General features: G+C 46.4%; 1 protein-coding gene across 5 annotated transcripts in view; it reads left to right on the top strand.

Moving 5' to 3' along the window:
• The first annotated feature begins 10,214 nt into the window (after window positions 1-10,214).
• The window catches only part of LOC102460964 (uncharacterized), a 48,137-nt gene continuing 37,563 nt past the window's right edge, over window positions 10,215-20,788 (top strand). For 2 of the 5 annotated variants that reach the window (XM_025180182.3, XM_075925614.2), the window contains exon 1: window positions 10,711-12,928. In XM_025180182.3, the coding sequence (XP_025035967.3) occupies window positions 12,560-12,928 (369 nt within the window). In that variant the 5' untranslated portion in view covers window positions 10,711-12,559. Of the gene's footprint in view, window positions 10,658-10,703; window positions 12,929-20,788 lie in introns of those variants that run through there. The other 3 variants (XM_075925612.2, XM_006114064.5, XM_075925615.2) reach the window with 3 other exon arrangements.

Below are 20,788 nucleotides of genomic sequence, written 5' to 3'. Positions count from 1 at the left end.
AACCTTGATTTCACTTCATGAGAATGCTAAGAGTGGCATGGGGCCAGTACGCGCACACCCAGTAAACAACTGTGATATAACTAGTGCAGGGAGTCCTGTGCCTGGTGAGTTTCACCAGGGACCTAGACCTCAGAGGGTGCCCTGGATTCCTCCAGCTGGAGCCACATCGACTGTGGCTCTTGAAGTGAAGATCAGGGACAGGACTCCCCGCGGTAGAAGCATTCCAAGTGTCTTTTACTTATATGCATTGCTCTGTACAGCATGCTGATGTGCACTCTGTAATAGCTGTATAACAACAATTCATCAACATTAACTCTGTAGTAGCAGTAACGTAGTGAGACTCATAAAACAAACTATCGCTAATCGATTCTGTGTTGAAGCGAATCCATAATCCTGTTCGTCCCTGGCCCTGTGAGTTGACACATTTCCGTCTTGTTAGTGCTTTTGATGGCTGGATCAGAAGCAGGTTTTACATGAGCTCTTTTCATTTCTCAAGACCCTTTCAGTCGTGAGCCTGCCTGGGATGGCCACTCAAACTGTATTTGACAACTGCCAGGAAAGGTGTCAGTTGTGGAGTCTTATCTGTTAGGAAGTGGGCTGAGGTGACAGGATGCTGAAGAGCTATTAGACTGCGGTGACTGGCCATTCGAATCAGTGCCACCTCAGGGCAAGGCTGGGAAAACAAGGGTAGTGACACCACATGAAAGGGATTTTCCCAGATTTTTGAGGAAACTGGCCTTTATTTGGCTTTATGTGCCAACCGCTTACTCAGAAGCTGTAGTGGTGCTAGAAAGATCCGTATTATCTTTCCCTGAGCATTAAGGGAGGATTTCTCATCTCAGCACTGCCCTGCCCTGGACCTCTCATTAGCAGGGCCTAGGAGACATGTTGGAGGTGCATCTCTGCTGTTACCATAGCCCTGACGCAGCAATGGCCCCTAGTGAGGGGACGAAGGCAGGGAGGAAACACACAGCGGCAAGGCCTCTAGACCTGCTCTGCCCAGCCTCTCGAATGCCCGTGTCACTGCACATGCGAATGCTCAAATTGCAGTTTGCTTCAGCAGAGCAGAACTCAGGCTCGCTCAGGGGAACTCGTGCAGGTTACATTCCCCTCCCCCAAAATCCTGACCTCCTGCCTTGGGAAAAATAATCACAGGAGCAGGACTTTCCATTGACCTAGAATATTAGATTTTGATCAGGACCCTGTGTGTTACACTATTAAAAACCAGAAGTGCCTTCATTAAGTAAGTCTGGAGGATGGCACATCATATATATAGTAGCCCAATTTCTGTGACTCTGTAACTCTGAAAAGCTGGCTGTTCCCTCTGGACGGCGATGTTGCCTCTTGCCGTGGCACTCGGCTGACTTCTGCGCCACTCAGCCGGGCCGCCGCACAGGAGCAAGTAGGGCAAGCGGCTGTTTGAGGTCCGCACTCCCCATGCAGCACCGGGGTGCTGCATAGGGAGAGCGGAGCCCAAATGGCCACTTGCACCGCTTGCTCCTGCATGGCAGCCCAGCTGAGTGGCGCAGAAGTCAGCCGAGCGCCACAGCGGGAGGCGAAGGGGGCAGGGCAGTGATGTACACGCCTAGGGAGTGGGGCCTGGACAAGCGTGCATCCCCGACGGAGACAGAGGAGAGTGGAGAGAGAGTGAGAGCAGGAGGAGAAGGAGAAGAGAAAGGGAGAGACGGAGAGAGAGGCAAAAGGCAGAGGAGAGCTGAGCGGGGGGGAGGCAGGAGCAGGAGGAGAGACAGAGAGAGAGACAGAGTGAAAGACTGGAGGCTCAGGAGAGAAGACCGATGTGGAGGAGAGACTTGAAAATCCCATCTTATGACAGGCTAATTGGCTAATTATCAATAATACAGTTATTGTTTCTTGCAATACCATGAGCAAATTCATAGATAATAGGAAGCAACCCCCTGCACTCTGCTTGCCGGGCAGTGTGTTCCTAATGAGGTAGAACTCGCAACATCCTGCCACAAACTGCCACATGCTTTCCGGCAGTCATGGTACCAGCTTAAACTAAATATGGCTCACAGGGTAACTACAGCTTGGAAAATGACTTTGCCAGGCTTTGTCTGAAAACAGTAACGATTTAATTAACACAGAGAGCAGATTGCAACATCCTTGGCTCTGTCTTTTGGGATTGCCTAGAAAGGAGGGATGGAGCGTTTCTACCCTTTCAAATCAGTTCAATACAATCCTTTTTGCTGCAATGAATGTGATCGGATGTCGGAATAGTTTAATAGTCATGTGGTTTTTAAATGGTCAGCCTGCCCGTGCTGCAATTGGAAATGATGTCTCTCTGTTACATAGGACTTAGGATAATGGGGTTAGCATGGATGGTGGATGAAGCTACTGCCTGGGGAGCCACTCTCCCCAGCCTGTGTCCTGCCAATCTTCCACCCTTCCTTCCCCACCCACGGCTCTCTCCCCACTGTCTTCTCTCTGCTCAGCCCTTCCAGCCAAATCACTGAACCCAAATGTAGCAAATGACATTTGGGAAAAAATCCCACTCCTTTACAATTTCTTTCTAAAGAAAATGGAGCATGTTTTCCACTGCATGCCAGATGGTGATGACTGGACATGCATAAAATACTTACTGAAAAGCACTACATTTAGAAATAAAAAATGCCAGTCACACATTTTTTTATATACTCTAAAGTTTGTCAAAGATTTATTTGCAAAACTTTGTAATAAGGGCAAGTCAGTTGTCCTGCTGAATACAACATAAAATAATATGGAATAAAAGATGTAACCCTTCCCTGGTTTACATTTTCTTTATCAATATTTCTAAGCTGATTTTATATTTTAAATATACTCTTAAAAGGCTTCATAAAGTAATCATTCCAGATTACTACATATTTAAATTCATTGAAACAAAGACATTATTTTAAATAATCAATCAGGGCAGTTCAGTGTCATAACAAAGTTAATAACAAAGGTCAAGAAAAGGGGAACACTAATTTATCATGTGATTTTCATAAGACATGTTTATGAAATGTCTTTAGATATTAATGTTAAAAAATACAGTTCCAACGATTTTAGGCATAAGAAAGGATGTTATATCTTAGTAAGGTACTGACCTGGGTGGAGGGTTCCTTTAAAATTAGCTCAGTAAATAGTCAGAAGTAAAAAGGAAACTCATTTGTCCAACTCTCTGGAAGAAAACGAATGTTGTCCCTTTAAGGGTTTTCTTCAACAGATGGCATGAAAGGAGAGAAGGGAAGGCTGGGAAGACTTTGGAAGCAAGTTTTTGTACTAAAACTTGTATTAACATTAAAATGTCGATTTTCGATCAGAATGGTCATTTGAAGAATTTACTTAAAAAACTATATATCTGAAGATCCAAGCATTGAAGGCCAAAGCTGAATTCGCAGACTGCGCATCTAAATATTTATGCAAGGATGTTTTAGAGCTGTGATTTTATAATCTTCAGCAACAAACTCATGAAATATTTAAAGCAAATGTTAAACTAAGGCCCTGTAGTCGTAGTAATGCACAACTGTGTCAGTAAATTCAGGGCTGGCACATGCCTTGTAAATGGTTTCATTAGCACTTAATGGCTCTTTCACAGGTTCAGTGTTGCGCTAATAGGTCTGGCAAGCTGGAAGGCTTTTCCCTGTTAAGTGAACAGATCCACTTCGGGGAAAGCGTGGCCAGTCTGCAAGCTGCAGCAGCCTGCTGTGGGAGCGTTCAGAAACGGTCAGAATAGGGATAGGAAGTGGTTGAGCACTAAGACCCCGGGAAAGCACTGCTTCCCCTTGCCTCTTATACCCGCACTCCGGGGTGGTGAGAACTAGATCCTTCCATCCAGTGCCGCATATTGCTTCTTCCCTTCCTATACAAAAAGCAGAGTGAGCTCTTTCCTCAGCTCTCAGAATGATTTGCCATTTGCCAGGCTGGCTGGCACATCAGAGCCTGTAGGGAGTGAGGGAAGCAGTGCAAGAGGTACAGTTAGCACACTCCTGTGTGCCGTACGTGCTAGCCAGGCGTGCACAAGATGCAAAATGTGACCCAGTATAGGATTGTTTGGCTTGCCCCGTGGAATTCTATCCTGGCTGGTGGGCTGTAAGAACTAGAAAAGGAAACCTCAGAAGCCTGCTCCTTAGAAGAGCTGTCAGAGGCAGGACTTAATAGCAAATTCCCACATTGACTGATGATTTGTTACAGTGGGATTGAGCTTTATGGCTCTTATTAATCTGAATGCATGGTAAAGATACAGGTCAAACATGCTCTCTGGGATTTGAATGTGCCATATTTCTAAAACACTAAAAATGTCATTTTGGCCTGTGCAATGAAAACGTAAAGACATCCTCTCCCTTTGGAGTTGCAGTATAAGTAATATTCAGTTTATGGGACGGCTGCAGACAGAAAATGTCTCCTTGTAATGTAAGTGATCATTAATGTAGTGACATTACTCTGCGCATCCAATGGGCCAAATCCAGCCCTGGCATAATGACAGGGAAGTCAATACAATTACACCAGGATGATTTTGGCCTGTTATTTCCAGCTGCCATAAAATGGAGTATGTTTTCCACCCCCGATTAGTCTCTCCCTTTCCCCCGCCCTTCTTCTGTAGGAAGAGAGCTATTTTGTTAAATGACAATACATTATCACCAGCCCATTTTTAGATCTGAAAGCCTCGTTGAACCTTGGTTCCTTTAAATATGATTGTTGCTTAGCAAACATCTTCTCTGCCTCTTGTTTTCCCCATCTCCATTTTTATAGGACAAAAAGAGTATCTGAGGCCAGAGATTATTCTTCATTGTTGGGTGACAAAGGGGAATATCTGATACACAAGTGACTTGAAGCTATTCTTTAGAGATGGAAGATTATTATCATTTTTGTTTGTTTGTTTATTAGTATAGTAGCTAGAGGTTCCAGTTTAGGTTAGGGCTGCATTGTGGTAGGCATTCTACTTAACAAATGACAGGCCCTGCCCAGTAGAACTTAAAAATCTAAATAGGCAAGACAAACAAGGGGCATGAGGAAGGAAGTATTAACTCCATTTTACAAATCGGAAGCTAAGGCACTGAACAGTTATAATGTATCCAGTTTCCAAAGCCATATTCTCATTGTCTGTGTTTGTACCAGTGTAGTGGGGTGGAAGATGACAGCCTTCATGCAGTCCATCCTGTTAAATGGGAAACCACAACTAAGATCATCAAACCAGTGGCTGAACAACCACCATAGTCAAAAGAGCAGCAAAATAAGCCTGTTTTGCTCATCACCATTGTATCGAAATGTGCACCATTCCAGTGCTGCCAACATTCATGATTTTTGGGGAGTCTTATGATAGCTGGTATTTTTCTGAGTTTCCCCAACTCCTAGAGTCTTTTGAATACATGAAACTTTCAGCTTTCTTTAAAAGAAAAGAAAAGAAAAGAAAAGAAAAGAAAAGAAAAGAAAAGAAAAGAAAAGAAAAGAAAAGAAAAGAAGGAGTATTACCCTGGGGTAGCTTGTAGGCTCAAAACCCAGAAGACAGAGAAAGATTCCAAAACGTTGGGTTTTTTTAAACTGTGACATGATGTTTGATTATTAGGGGTAGGTAATGCTGTATTCCTACAGACACAGACAATTGCTTGGTGCAGGTTGGGAACCCTAACCACTTTGGTGTGGCCTACGGAGTTATGGCAATATAAGACTGTTTATGTAGATCCATGATATTGCAGTACAGTGACAATATGAAGCCCCAGCTGGCCATAAATCGCTTACGACTGAATCTGAGCTCCTGTGAACTCCAGGAGCTGTACGATTGGCTTTGTGCAAGGGAGTGGTGATGGTGGTGGTTGGGTACTCCCTCCTAAGAGTGACTGAGCCATCCATCTGCCGTCCGGACCTGGAATCTCGAGATGTGTGCTGCTTACTGGGAGCTCGAATTCAGGATGTGACTGAGAGGCTTACCAAACTGATCAAACCTTCAGATCACTACCCCTTCCTGCTTCTCCACGTGGGAACTAATGATACGCCCAAGAATGACCTTGAGCGGGTTACTGCGGATTATGTAGCGCTGGGAAGAAGGATCCAAGAATTCGGAGTGCAAATGGTGTTCTTGTCCATCCTCCCTGTTGAAGGGAAAGAACTGGGCAGGGATCGTCGAATTGAGAAAGTAAACGCGTGGTTGTGCAGGTGGTGTCGCAGAGAGGGCTTTGGTTTCTTTGACCATGGGACTCTATTCCGGGCACAAGGATTGGTAGGAAGAGATGGGATTCACCTAACCAAGAGAGGAAGGAGCATCTTCACGGGCAGGCTTGCAAACCTAGTGAGGATGGCTTTAAACTAGGTTCGTTGGGGGACGGTGACCAAAACCCTGAGGGGAGTGGGAAAGTTGGATACTAGGAAGAAATGCAAAGAGGAACAAGCAAGAAAGGAGGACCCCTGATTTGGATGGAGAAGATAGGGCGATCAACTGGTTATCTGAGGTGTTTGTACACAAATGCGAGAAGCCTGGGCAATAAACAGGAAGAACTGGAGGCCCTGGCCCAGTCCAAGAAATATGATTTAATTGGGATAACAGAGACTTGGTGTGATGACTCACATGACTGGAGCGCTGTCATGGAAGGGTATAGACTGTTCAGGAACAGGCAGGGAAGAAAAGGAGGAGGAGTTGAACTATACATAAGAGAGCACTATGATTGCTCTGAACTCCAATACATAGAGGGAGAAAAACCTGTTGAGAGTCTATGGGTTAAGTTTAGAGGTGCAAACAACAGCAGTGATGTTGTGGTTGGTGTCTACTACAGGCCACTAAATCAAGTGGATGAGGTAGATGAGGCTTTCTTCAGACAACTGAGAGAAGCTTCCAGATTGCAGGCCCTGGTTCTCGTGGGGGACTTTAATCACCCTGACATCTGTTGGGAGACCAACATGGCAGTACACAGGCAATCTAGGAAGTTTTTGGAGAATGTTGGGGATAACTTCTTGACACAAGTGCTGAAGGATCTGACCAGGGGCCATGCGCAGCTTGACCTTCTGCTTGCAAACAGGATGGAACTAATAGGGGAAGTAGAGGTAGGTGACAACCTGGGAAGCAGTGATCATGAGATGGTAGATTTTAGGATCCTGACCAAAGGAAGAAAAGAGAGTAGTAAAATATACACCTTGGACTTCAAAAAAGCAGATTTTGACTCCCTCAGACACCTGATGGGCAGAATCTCCTGGGATGCTAACATGAAGGGGAAAGGAGTCCAGGATAGCTGGCAGTATTTTAAAGAAGCCTTATTGAAGGCACAGAAAGAAACCATCTCTATGCGTAGCAAGAGAGGCAAACATGGTAGGAGACCAGATTGGCTTACAGGGGAAATCCTTGGTGAACTTAAGCACAGAAAGGAAGCTTACAAAAAGTGGAAACTTGGATGAATGACCAGGGAGGGATTTAAATGTATAGCTCGAGAATGCCGGGGGGTTATCAGGAAGGCGAAAGCGCAATTGGAATTGCGACTGGCGAAGGATGTGAAGGATAGCAAGAAAGATTTCTACAGGCATGTTAACAAGAAGAAGGTGATCAGAGAGGGTGTGGGGCCCCTACTGGATGAAGGAGGTAACCTAGTGACAGATGAAGTACTCAGTGCTTTCTTTGCCTCTGTATTCATGGACAAAGTCGGCTCCCGGACTAATGCGCTAAGTGACGCAAGATGGGATGAAGATGGACAGCCCTTGGTGGGTAAAGAACAGGTTAGGAACTATTTAGAAAAGCTAAATGTACACAAATCCATGGGTCCGGACTTAATGCATCCGAGGGTACTGAGGGAGTTGGCAAATGTTATTGAGGAGCCTTTGGCCATTATCTTTGAAAAGTTGTGGAGATCGAGAGAGATCCAGGATGACTGGAAAAAGGCAAATGTAGTGACCATCTTCAAAAAAGGGAAGAAGGATGATCCAGGGAACTATAGGCTGGTCAGTCTTACCTCGGTTCCTGGAAAAATCATGGAGGGAATCCTTAAGGAATCTATTTTGAGGCACTTGAAAGGAAAGTGGGATTAGGAATAGTCAGCATGGATTCACAAAGGGCAAGTCATGCGTGACTAATCTGATTAGCTTCTATAATGAGGTAACTGGCTCTGTGGACATGGGAAAGTCAGTGGATGCGATATACCTTGACTTTAGCAAGGCTTTTGATACGGTCTCCCACAATATTCTTGCCAGCAAGTTAAGGGAATGTGAATTGGATAAATGGATGGTAAGATGGATAGAAGGTCAGGCCCAGCGGGCAGTGATCAATGGCTCGATGTCAGGACGGCAGTCGGTTTCTAGCGGAGTGCCCCAAGGTTCGGTTCTAGGATCGGTTTTGTTCAATATCTTTATTAATGACCTGGATGAGGGGATGGATTGCACCCTCAGCAAGTTTGCGGATGACACTAAACTAGGGAGAGAGGTAGATATGCTTGAGTGCAGAGATAGGGTCCAGAGTGACTTAGACAAATTGTAGGATTGGGCCACAAGAAATCTGATGAGGTTCTACAAGGACAAGTGCAGAGTCCTGCACTCGGGACGGAAGAATCCTAAGCATTGTTACAGGCTGGGGACCACCCAGCTAAGTAGTAGTTCTGCAGAAAAGGACCTGGGGGTTACAGTGGATGAGAAGCTGGATATGAGTCAACAGTGTGCCCTTGTAGCCAAGAAGCTACATATTAGGTTGCATTAAGAGGAGCGTTGCCAGCAGATCCAGAGATGTCATTATTCCCCTGTATGCGGCTCTGGTGATGCCACATCTGGAGTATTGTGTCCAGTTCTGAGCCTCCCACTACAAAAAGGATGTGGACGCATTGGAGAGGTCCAGCGGAGGGCAACCAAAATGATTAGGGGGCTGGAGCATATGACCTATGAGGAGAGGCTGAGGGAGTTGGGTCTGTTTAGTCTGCAGAAGCAAAGAGTGAGGGGGAATTTGATAGCAGCCTTCAACTTCCTGAAGGGAGGTTCCAAAGAGTATGGAGAGAGGCTGTTCTCAGTAGTGACAGATGGCAGAACAAGGAGCAATGGTCTCAAGTTGTGGTGGGAGAGGTCCAGGTTGGATATTAGGAAAAACTATTTCACTAGGAGAGTGGTGAAGCACTGGAATGGGTTACCTAGGGAAGTAGTGGAGTCTCCATCCCTAGTGGTGTTTAAGTCTCGGCTTGACAAAGCCGTGGCTGGGTTGATTTAGTTGGGATTGGTCCTGCCTAGAGCAGGGGGCTGGACTTGATGACCTTCTAAGGTCTCTTCCAGCTCTATGGTTCTATGATTCTATGATTCTAAGAGTGGAGCATTTGAAATGAAGCGACTTGTGGGTGTGGGTACCACTTCTCTCTGCTCAGTGGGGTCAAAACTGCTCACTTCATCACTGAGCTTGGATGCCAGAACAATTAAAGAAGCTTCTTCTTCCTAGCTCAACAAGTGGCAGAAAGGTGTATTAGTGGCGCAAGGGACTTGAGTGCTAACCTCACTGTCTTTGTGAAGCCTGGAGTGGCCATGGAGTGCTGTGCCAGAAAGTCCTACGTGGCCACGAGGTGCCAGGTGAGAGTCTCCCGCAAATCACTCGGCACTAGCGTGGCTCCTTCTTTGCACCCCGAATCCAGGGGTCACATGTGCTCTGCCTGTGACCACAGTAGCTCCATGTCACAATGAAATCCTGTCAAATAGGAGCATGCTGAGAACAGCTCACTGGCTTTATGCCCGGATTCCAGAAAGCCACTATTGGCAGATGTCACATGGGAGGGTGGAAGGGGATTTCTCATCAAACTGAACCACATCCAGGGCTCAGGCCACAGCTGTACCCAACCCCAGCCCTTGGAGGGAGGACAGACACCTTTCTGGGTCTGACCCAGTCCCCTGCCCTGTGCAAGCTAGAGCAGCCCAGGAGCTCTCCTAAATTGGGCTGATTTATGATGGAGGCCATGTTGCATTGCTCTTGTGGTCTGGGGTGCTCTTTTCACTGCCTTGCTGCTGCAGCCTGCTCACAAACAGCCTCTACCATGTAAGTCACTCCCAGTTATATCTGCATGTGCCACAATCAGCCTGCTCCACGTTGGCTCTTGCCAGCCTTAGTCATGCTGCTGGCGGACCCCAACACTCTGGATCCCCCCCAATCCTGGATCTTCCTCTAGAACTGCACGACCCAGTCCTCTCGCAGACAGTACACATATAGTAAGTCCATTATTCCTTGAAGGGACTAATACACTAGCTTAGTATTTTAAATAGTTACCCAGACACTTGAACTTAAACACACAGGCTTAGATCAAACAATAGAACAAGCTTATTGATGACCCAGTGAGAGATTTTGAAGTGAGTACACATCATGAGGCAGAAATAGTCAGAAATCACTTGAAAAATAAAGATAAAAAGCTCAGCAGTGCCTAACTTAAATGATACTGGATTCAAAGCCATGTTCTCTCAGCATATGCTTTCAGCCCTCTTACTGGCCAAGGTCATGCGCCCCTCCTCCAGAGTCCAAAGGTCTTTGTCTTTTAAGGCACAGAAAATGTGATGGGCCGGCAGAGAGGGGGGCGTATCCTGGGTGTCTGTCCCTTCCTTTTAGAGTCCTGCCCTCCTTTAAGAAGCAATTCCAGCTGGGAGCGCAGCGACAGGCTGTCTGTGTGGAAGGAAACCCCATGCTGTCTTTTGCTCAGATGTAGAGGTTTGCCTCCACCCCTTCTCCTGCCGAAGAATGGCTTCTTAGCAGGTAATGGTCCATCAACCTTGTTTACACGGGGCTGAGAGCGTTGGCTTGCTCTGTCTCTGAGGAACTGGTTTGGCTGCTCCCCAGGCTTATCTGGAAAACATGCTTGTAGTCATGATGTCAGCTTCTGTTTATAGTTGCTCATCTAATGCTGCTTTGTGCTTTTTGCCATGATTTTACTAATCAGCAAATTACCAGTTTTTAAATGACACCCTCAAGATATGCCTTGTACAAACATTGCAGTCATGTATAGGTGTGAACACAGGGACATATGCTGTCACACCTGGGGCTGCTCCCATAAAGTCACTTTCAAATATCTTTTTAGTAGTCTAGCTGTGGGAAGAGACCTCAGTGAGAGTCAGGATCTGGTCCCATATGTGGGGTGAGTGAAAATCCCTCTAGAGCAGTGGTTCTCAAACACGGGGGAGGTGCAGGAATGTATCACGGCTAGGGTTGCCAGATGGTTTCAACAAAAATACTGGACACACCTGATATTACATCACAATCTACATGACATCTTATTTAGAAAATACCAGACTTTTGTATTTTCTCATTTGTATTTTCTCAATTTGTTTCCTGAACAGAAAGCTCAAATACTGGACGGTCCAGTTCAAAACCGGACACCTGGCAACCCTAGTCAAGGGAGATGTGATCTGTGTGCTTTTTTTTTTTAAAAGTGCTCGTGCTGTCAGCCGCACCAGCATCAATGCCCTTAGTGACCAGGGCAGTGGGGCACTAAGTCTGCTGAGGAAAGTTGTAGTGATGAATATCACTTTTCACATTGCCACCCTTCCTTCCGCGCCGGCGCTGCCGTCAGTGCTGTGCGGCAGTATATGTATTTGTCTGGTGGCGCGCAGATGACGACTGACACAAAGAAGGGGGAGCATAGTCAAATAAGTTTGAGAGCTACTGTCCTAGAAAGCAAAAGATGCTAAATGCTCTCACTGACTTTGCTTCTACTGAAACAAGGGCCAAATGTCCCACAGACTTCAAAGGGTGCAGGGTCAAGCCTTTAGTTATCCACAGGGCAGCGTATAAGAGAACTAAATCTTCTAGAACATTCCCAGTATTCATACCACAGGGCTGAGGGAAACAGGTTACACAGGGGAAAGGGAGAGAGACGCACGCCTGCTCTTTTTGACAAGCATCATAAACATGCCCAATGACCGAGGAAGGGAAATTAGCCAAATCCAGCACGAGCTTCTTTCACACCGAGCAGTTAAATCTCTTTGTCTGTGGCTTGTCATAAAAAAACCTGCTGTCCTGTGTACTTCCAGGGCCTGTTCCTGCCGGTGCTGAAGCAGTCACGGGCAAGGCTTAACACCTCCAAGGCTGAGCTTTGCAGTGCTTCTGAATTCTTGTGGCATTCCTGTAACTAAGCAGCCACACACAATTCTCTCCCCCCCCCCCATCTTTTCTTATTAACTTTTTAATGAACTCCCAGCAGAACAGCAGAGGTGCTATGAATGTGCCGCTCTTGGGCAAGAAGGCACAGGTTTTCCTCAGCACGTTTCCCCCCTCACCACCCAGGTCATTCACAGACCATCTTCTTCACGTATCATTCGTCATTTGTGCCTTACAGAGGAAAAGGGGTTAATCCAGAACAAAACCAGCTACTAAAGCAGCCCTTTCCCCCAGAACTGAGAGCCGTGACACAAATTTAAATATCCTGGTTCTGCTCTCACATATAGAGGGGGTAAATCTACCTATCTTGGGTACTTATATGCCCCCTCCATTTCAGTAGCGACTGGGCACCTGACTGTCTTTAATGTATTTTTACCCCTTTTAGACCCAGGCGGTTAGCTAATATTCTGGGTTGTGTTCAGGGAAGATAAATGATGCTAGAATAAGGTGACTCTTTGATGCAATCCTCTGACAGCCCTGCCTCCCCCCACGCACCTTCTCATGCACTGGGGCCCCTCATTCTCTACTCCTCCCCTTTTCCGAGAGCTTGAGCAGCCACAGACAGCTGATTTGCAGCGTTCAAGCTCCGGGAAGGAGGGGACGGAGCGTGAATCAGGCATTCGTGGCCCTCCAAAGTGCCAGGAGGGAGGGAAAGGAGTAGAAAGTGAGGACTGCAGTGCTGCCACGTGGGGGGGGGGGGGCAGCTGGAACTCCAGTGGGTTGGCTGCAGCCCGAGGGCCTTGGGGTTGTCCACCACTGACCTATGCCAAAGGCACTCAAACTTCTTGGTGCTGGGAGAGTGAGGTGAGCTCTGTGTGCCACCCACGTGGGATGCCGTTTACTATGGATCATCAGAACAACTGTGCGGTGGTAAGTATTTTGTTAGTTTGTTGTTTGATTTCCTGAGTTGTGAACTTTGGGCAGTAAACACAGACTGAGCACAGAGGACATGACTAAGCTGTTGGCTGGTGCTCTAATGGGTCAATGCCTCCCTTGGGTCGGACAGGGCATTGCACAGCGTCGGCTCTCTCTTCTTGCTGGAGTCTCTCTGGCAGTCTGATGCTGGACACTCAGTGAAAGCTGTTTGTTTCAGTCCCACTGGTGTGTGCGGGTTTCCCCGCATACTGCATGTGAGCTAGTGGATTCTGGTCCTCAGAGGGTCCTTTGTGGGTCGTAAGTCTCCGGCTGAAAGGATTATTACAGGAACCCCCACCCACTCCACTGGGTTCTGGCTCAGGGCCTTCACCCAAAGCAGGCTGCATCAGTCAACCATTCTCCCTGCACTACTTCCTACCTCGCTTGGTTCTATATGGGCTTCTTCAGCCCATGTTTCTGGATTGTCCCTTCTCTGAGATGCTGCTGTCTCTGAGTGGCTTCTCACCTGGTGAGACTTTCCTTCTCTAGCCGGCTTGCTTCTCTGGCAGTCACCCCACTACGCCCTGATCTTCTCTGCTCTTTTGTCCTCCTCGCTGCTCTGCCAGTCAGTGCTGATGACAGTTGCTGCATTGACTCAGGGGCTGCTGAGCCAGTATGGGAGTCTCTACACCCCATGACACATGTCCAGGAGTTGAAAAGAAAAGAAAAGAAAAGAAAAGAAAAGAAAAGAAAAGAAAAGAAAAGAAAAGAAAAGAAAAGAAATCTCTGTGGGATAGCAGAATTTCTTGTGTGTGAATAGGCTGGCAAGTCTGACAGGGCCCTGCCAGTTTGGCTATGCATCAGCCTTCTTTAACAGCAGCTTGGCAGAAGAGAGACCCATGTGGGACTGGGTGGAGGAGGTGTATGCCAAATGCAACTTGACAAATGTAATGGACGGGGAGCTAGCTTAAGTGACAATCAAAGATAACGATTTTGAAGGGTGTGTAGGCGTTCTAGAAAATCATTCCCTGGGTGAAATCGACCTTGTACGAAGGACCAGCAGTAGTCTTATTTCCTCTGAAACCCTCAACATAAGGCTTAAGCAGGACTTAAATGATACAGAGGCCTTCTGCTCGGGGTGAATTTCTTGCAGTGTGAACTGAGATCAGTTCAGGAAATATCTGAGCAAAATACCAAACCCTTTCTCCCCCTCCTGAAGGGAAGTGTATCAGATAACAGATCAATGTAACCCTGGCATCTAATTTTTAAGAAAAATAACTAATGAAAAACAGGAAAACAGCTTTAAAATCATATTTATCAAACAAATGTGAGAGGAGGGAGGTACCTAAAAGACTATTGATACCAGGGAGGACATAGGAAGTGGTGTCCACCAGGGGAATGAATGGAAACTTGGAAATTTACAAAAGTCTGATTTCTGTTTCATTACTATTGGGAGCATTATTCCTCAATCTACTTCCTAACAAAAGACAGTTCCAATTGGGACAAATACCAGCAGCAATTCTTCAATGGCTATAAGGGGTTGACTTTTCTTTTGTTTACAGCTAAGTAACTCCAGTCAAGGTATAAAGGAGTAAAGAACCAAGCCCAACCTACAGAATCAAGTGACAAGTATTGCTTAAAAAAATCTATTGAGAGGTGGAAATTGATCAAAAATGTTTCTGCAAATATTTACTTGAAGAATCAAGTGAATTTGTTTGGTATTTTTTACTGGCTCTTTTCTATTTGTTTTCTCACATATTTTAGTGAGCTCTTGACCAGCAGGAGTGTTCCGGAAAACAGTAAATTTTACATAACTACTAGAAAACATTCACAGAAAATAAACGTTGAACTTCAAAAATCTCAGTATTCATCCTTGAAGGTGTTCATAGTCATTACAGCAAGGGCACAAAACAAAAACCAAGTTACCTTCTGTCTATGTCAAATCAAAACTAGCACATCGTGAATTTCCAATGTCAAATACTAGCAGTGAGCTGTTCAAGAAACAGGGTTATTGGCAGAAAGTGTTTTGGAATCATTCTGAATATTGAATAAATCTGAGCTGCTTGCTAACAACTTATAAATAGAAAGACGCAAATGTCATCAAATATCCACTAGAAATTATTCAGTCGTTTCTAATGTGCTGCGTTCTTACCCAGTAAACACTGTGGTTCTGATCTTGTAAAACACTTACACATGTGAATAATGTCGATACATTTGAATAGTTCCACTGAAATCAAAAGATTACTCGGGTACGAACATATCTGAAAGATCAGGGCATTTGTACATTTTCTCTGTTATTGACTGCAGTGTTCCTTTAGACCACCAACTGGAATTGTCAGATAATCACACTCATTCTTATGATATCAGGATTTGGGGAATGCACAGAAGATGAGGAGCCAAAACTTTTTTTTAAAATACGAATGCCTGAAATCTGAAAAAGAGAACCCTCAAGTATTGACCAGAAAGGCCTGCTCCAACTGAGAACTGTAAGAGTAACAATGCTTTTGGTCTGAAGGAGCAAATATTTATAGCAGCCTGGGAACCAAAGAAGGCACTGAACATAAATACACATATTATGTTTTTTTCCCCTGAGGTTGTATCCTGCCCCAGGATTCAATGACATATTTTTCTGCCAGAATGACATTTGAAGAAAAATCTCGGAGGCGGTGACTTAATCTTTTATAGCCAAGGTTGAAGTGGCGTGGGAAAATATTGTTTCTTTGGGAACGGGAATGGACTCTTGCAAATAGTTAGCCACAAGCATGCTTATTTATTAAGGTTAATTATTAACAATGGCCTAATATCCTGATAATTGTTTCTGCAACAGTTTGCTCTTTGAACTGTTTGTTTCTCCACACGCTGAGTTCTGCCCATTAAAAAGTACCCATGCTAGTCAACTGTCCCTCAGTATCAGAGATGTCTTACACAGACTTATGAGCAACGTGGACTATAAATCAATAAACGATTTGGCATCTTAAGCTTTCCACTCAGCTGTGTGCATGGTGCCCTTTGGTTTGGGTTAGAGCCCAGTGTTTACCTCTTGGCAGGTTCACACTGACAAATTTGTGAGGGGCACTTTGGTCAGGGTTTCCTTGACTGAACAGTGCAGTTTTAAGGGCTGATCTGATTTCCAGAGAGTAAGAATTCTCCTTCTGGAGACCACTGGAGAATATTTTTCAACATTATTAGGGCCAAGTTTCGCTTTTCTTATTTGATTCACAAATGTATTCCCATTGGTGCAAGGGACTGTTCCTGTAAGGCACGCGCAATCTGCCATCAAGCAACAGAGACTACAGCCGTGCAAAAGGTTAGTGACCGTGCGTCAAGCCACATGCAACTTGTTTTGTTCCAGTCGAAAACGACAAACCATAGCAACTGAAACGGCTCATGAGCTCTTTCACTGAACCTGAGTCAGAGTCAGCCTGAGGCCAGGGCCAATTTAGGGTTGAAATTGCGAATGTTTCAGAGTCACATGATTCCAGCACAAACTGATCCGAAATGCCACTGCTGCATCTTAGCTCCACACCTCTGGCATGAGCGCTCACCCCATGTGAACTCAGGGACATGGTTTACATGACCCCTAGGTGAGCTCTGAGTTCACTGAGTTTGGCATTATCCTAACACAGCCTGAATCTTATTGACCTATGAGGGGATGAGTGAGTTGGAAGGTTTTACATGGTGCCATGCAGCACACCTGGGCTACTGAGGCAGCAGGACAACTGAGCACAGAACAATATTTTATTTTGACAAAAACATGGTGCCAACCAATTACTCCACCTACTGATCAATGGATGAAATCACAGAGAGGCTTTTGCTGAGGACTCACTTGGTCAGTGTGTGCTGTAAGATATGTTACACTGCATGTAGGTACATTACAACTGACAACCTCACACTTCACTGCACTATGACTCTTCTGACAACACAAATTACTACACAGCCCCAGGAGGGGACTGAAGCCTGAGCCCGAGCCCTGCTGGCCTGTTCAGTGGAGAGGAGACAATGCCAAAATCCAAGGCCTTTATCCCTAGGCGGAGGGGCTTGGACTTAGGTCCCGGGCAGTGCAGTTCAAGCCACAGCAAGTCTAATGCCAGCCCTCGTATCCCCATTAAATTGGGATCCCGACACATTTTCAAGCCTTCACCAAGAATCTGAAAATCTGCTGGTTTAGCTTGAGGGAGATATCAGGGGAGAGCACAGTGTGTGTTTCTCCTTTATTACTGACTAGAAGCAACTGTCGAAAACAAAACAACTGCTGCATTCTGTGCACAGGCTCGTCCTGAGATGTGTAAAGGTGCAGTACACAACACCCAAAAGCCAGCGCCATTTCTTAGCTCTCTCTATACCACTGCTACTAAGAAGTTTTAGGCAAAGTGGGTTCAGCTGGTGAATATGAACATTTGGTCGTCAGAGTTCTTATGAAAGCCACAGGGTTAGTTAAAGAGTTATCCAGCTCCTCAACCACAATATCCAATTGTACCGGAGTCAGACCCCACAAAAGTGCCATTATTAGGTTTTATTTTGTAAAGCAAGGCCACTGTGAGATCTCAGCAGAGATGACTAGGTCCCAGCTACGTTATTCTACCTTCCTGGCAAACCCTGCTTTGGAGCAAGGAGAATTCCTATCTGTCAAGCTCTCCCAAAGCTTTTGCCTTTTGTCGATTGGCTTTTTCAGGTCTCCTTTCTTGAGGGATGTATGAACTGGAGGGGAGACAGAGAGTGACTGCTGCAAAACCTGAGGCTACCACAGTAGCCATTTTCCTGCTGCTGGACAATGAGGAGATTTATCCTTTTTCTTCTGCCTCCTCAGCAGAGCTCCCCCATGCCCAGTGGGGCTATTTGGAACAATCTGAACCATTTAGTGGAGGAATTTTCCTCTGCTGCTCTGGCTCATATTTTCCCCAGAGGAGGGAGAGATCTGGCTCAGTGTTACCAGAGTCACATTTCCTACATGTCTGTTATAATGAAAGTAAAAAACAACAACAAATGGTCTGGTAGCACTTTATAGACTAACAAAACATGTCAGTGGTATCATGAGCTTTCGTGGGCACAGCCCACTTCTTCAGATGAGTCCTTCATCGTGCATGGAGGGGGTTGGAGAAGGAGGGACAGGTGTCAGGAGGGACCTAGCTGTTTGTGACACCAGAAGCTCAGGAATGCAAGGTGGGGGCCAGGCTGCTACCAGACTAACACAGACCCCTCAGCATGCTCAGAAAAAACCTCTGACCTACAACTCTGCCTGCTGGTATACCCCCCTGATGAAGCAGTACAAATGAATGACAGTGCTACAGGTCTGTAAGGTTGGCTCCGATTCCAGCCATCGTTAGCCAGTCACTGGCGTGCACTATTCAGACCCACATTATGAAGAAGAGAAAGCTGCTCCGTGCACTGGTGATGTTTTTCCCTGCAGGAAAGTTGTGGCGTATCCCGGTTTACTCTGTTAATGGGCTTCTCTTTATTGCAAAGTTAGCTCAAGGTGTAACTTGCTCGTTGACTCTCGCTCCAAACCCATCCGAACACAGTGGGTGGGGCCTTTAACTTGCACTGGCTGGCCTGTTTGGGAGCACAGGTTCATGCTCCTCAGCTGCTCGCTTAGGCTATGTCTAGACTGCAGGCTTCTTTCGAAAGATGCTCTTTCGAAAGCATCTTTCGAAAGAGCATCTTTCGAAAGATCGCGTCTAGACTGCAGGCGGATCTTTCGAAAGAAAAATCCGCTTTTTCGAAAGAGAGCACCCAGCGAGTCTGGATGCTCTCTTTCGAAGACGGCCTCTTTACATTGAAGAACGCCTTCCTTCGAAAGAGGAGCTTTCGAAGGAAGGCGTTCTTCCTCGTGAAACGAGGTTTACCGCCATCGAAAGAAAAGCCGCGTTCTTTCGAAATAATTTCGAAAGAATGCGGCTTGAGTCTGGACGCAGGGGAAGTTTTTTCGGGAAAAGGCTACTTTTCCCGAAAAAAACCCTGAGTCTGGACACGGCCTTAATTGCTCTGTGCAGCTCAGGTGCTGCTTTGCAGTGTGGCCACTCTCCTTGGAGCCAGGCTAACTTCAGAGGGGTTACTGAAGTGGAGGGGACTGGAGGTCACTCTGCAGTGCAGACACAGCATGGAGGGGGGGCTGCAGTGGTACATCTGCACTAAGGACTGGACACAAATTGCTCTAATCAAAGCAACCAGGGCAGAATGTAAGTCATGGTAGTTTTCTTGGTCAGCATATTACAGTCAATCATTAGCTGTTCCCTGCTGCTAGCCTGACCCTGAGGCCACCGAACCTCAGGCAATCGCACTTGTTGCCAACAGAAGCAGGTCAGTCTGACATCATGAAGTGCCCAACAAAAAGTTTAGTCACTGTGATAGCAGCATCCCGGCGCACCCTGAGCAGGGCAGCTGGAATAATTTGAATAAGGGGGATGGGGAGAGGCACTGAACTGTGAGCCCTGTTAATGATGGCAGTCACTTCAATCCTCCCCCTTCCCCTCCCTCTCCCTCAGCTCTAGTCCAGCACCGAAGTCCCTGACCAACTGTGCTAGCTGAGGCCCCTAGTGTAGACTGGAGTGGGGTGAGATGACTGACTTGCTGGGATCCTGGGCAAGAGGAAGGGAAGTGACTCCGTGCCCAGAAGGGGCGTGGCCTCAGGCAGAGAGGGTGGGGCTGGGGTTTGCCTCCCTCAGGCAGCCCAGAGTGCACCACACCAGGCTCCAGTGAGCTTTGGCTGCCGCCATTGCTCCAGTGACAGCCAGGAGCCCGGGCCCTTTTGAATCACTGAGCCCTGGGGCAGTTGCCTCCTTTGCCCAATCCCTCCTTCTCCCTCTCCCCACAGTCGGTGGGCTTGGTGCAGATGCCATTATACTGGCAAAATTGTGCTTTTCTCCGGTAGTTGGAAGCTGGCTCCCTCCCCAAAGTTATGCACCTAGAATGGTACCTGTCCAACTTTCATATGCAAACAGACAGTTTGGGGACAGCTTCCTGGTTTAAATTGTAAGCACTTGGGGGCCAGGGCTTGGCTCTTCCTGCCTGGATGCACAGAACCTAATGTAGTCGAGACTTGGGGAGCGATTGTAATAGGAGCAATAAAAAGGGAAATTGGTCTTTAGGAATTGTCTGCTTTGCATTTTGCCCATCTCCACTGGCAGGTGTTTTTAAGCATTTGTAGGAAGCCACATTTCAGAGCTACACTTTTAGTGCTGTGATAACAGCCCACTACAATAATTAGGGAAGTGGGTGTTATTTTTTCCTTTGGGAGAAAGTGATTCCTCCAGGGTTTAGAGTGGGGGGACAGACATGGGTTGAAAACTCCAGGGCTGAAAACCCAGAGTTTCTCAATCCTGTCAGGAGCGGGCCAAATCAAGCCCAAAATCGAAGCATTCTCAAACTCTGTCCCAGTTGTATCTAGCTTTTGGTCTGACCTTTGCTGTTCAGATTGGTCTCTAGTCACTTAAGAGTATTGCAAGTTTCCCCTTATTTCCCTAATGCCAGATTTACATTAGGGGTGTGTCTAGACTACATGGCTCCATCAATGGAGCCATGTAAACTAGTTTACCCGGCATAGTCAATGAAGCGGGGATTTAAATAAACCCCGCTTCATTAAAATAAACATGGCCGCCGCACTGTGCCGACGATCAGCTGATCTGGCACAGTGCAGCAGTCTAGACGCTGATCTGGCAGCTGGGGAAGCCTTTGCCGACCGATCCCTTATAGCTCGTGGAACGAGGTTTACAGGCCTGGTCGACAAAGGCTTCCCCTGTCGACCGATCTGCGTCTTGACTCGTGTGCTGTGCCAACGATCAGCTGAGCTGGCACAGCGTGGTGGCCATTTTTATTTCAATGAAGCTGGGGATATTTAAATCCCGGCTTCATTGACTATGTTGGGTAGCCTATTTTACA

The sequence above is a fragment of the Pelodiscus sinensis genome, chromosome 3 (genome assembly GCF_052426305.1).
Source record: "Pelodiscus sinensis isolate ZL-2025 chromosome 3, ASM5242630v1, whole genome shotgun sequence".
In the NCBI taxonomy this organism is placed as follows: domain Eukaryota; kingdom Metazoa; phylum Chordata; order Testudines; family Trionychidae; genus Pelodiscus; species Pelodiscus sinensis.
This window is presented reverse-complemented; position numbering and strand designations above follow the sequence as displayed.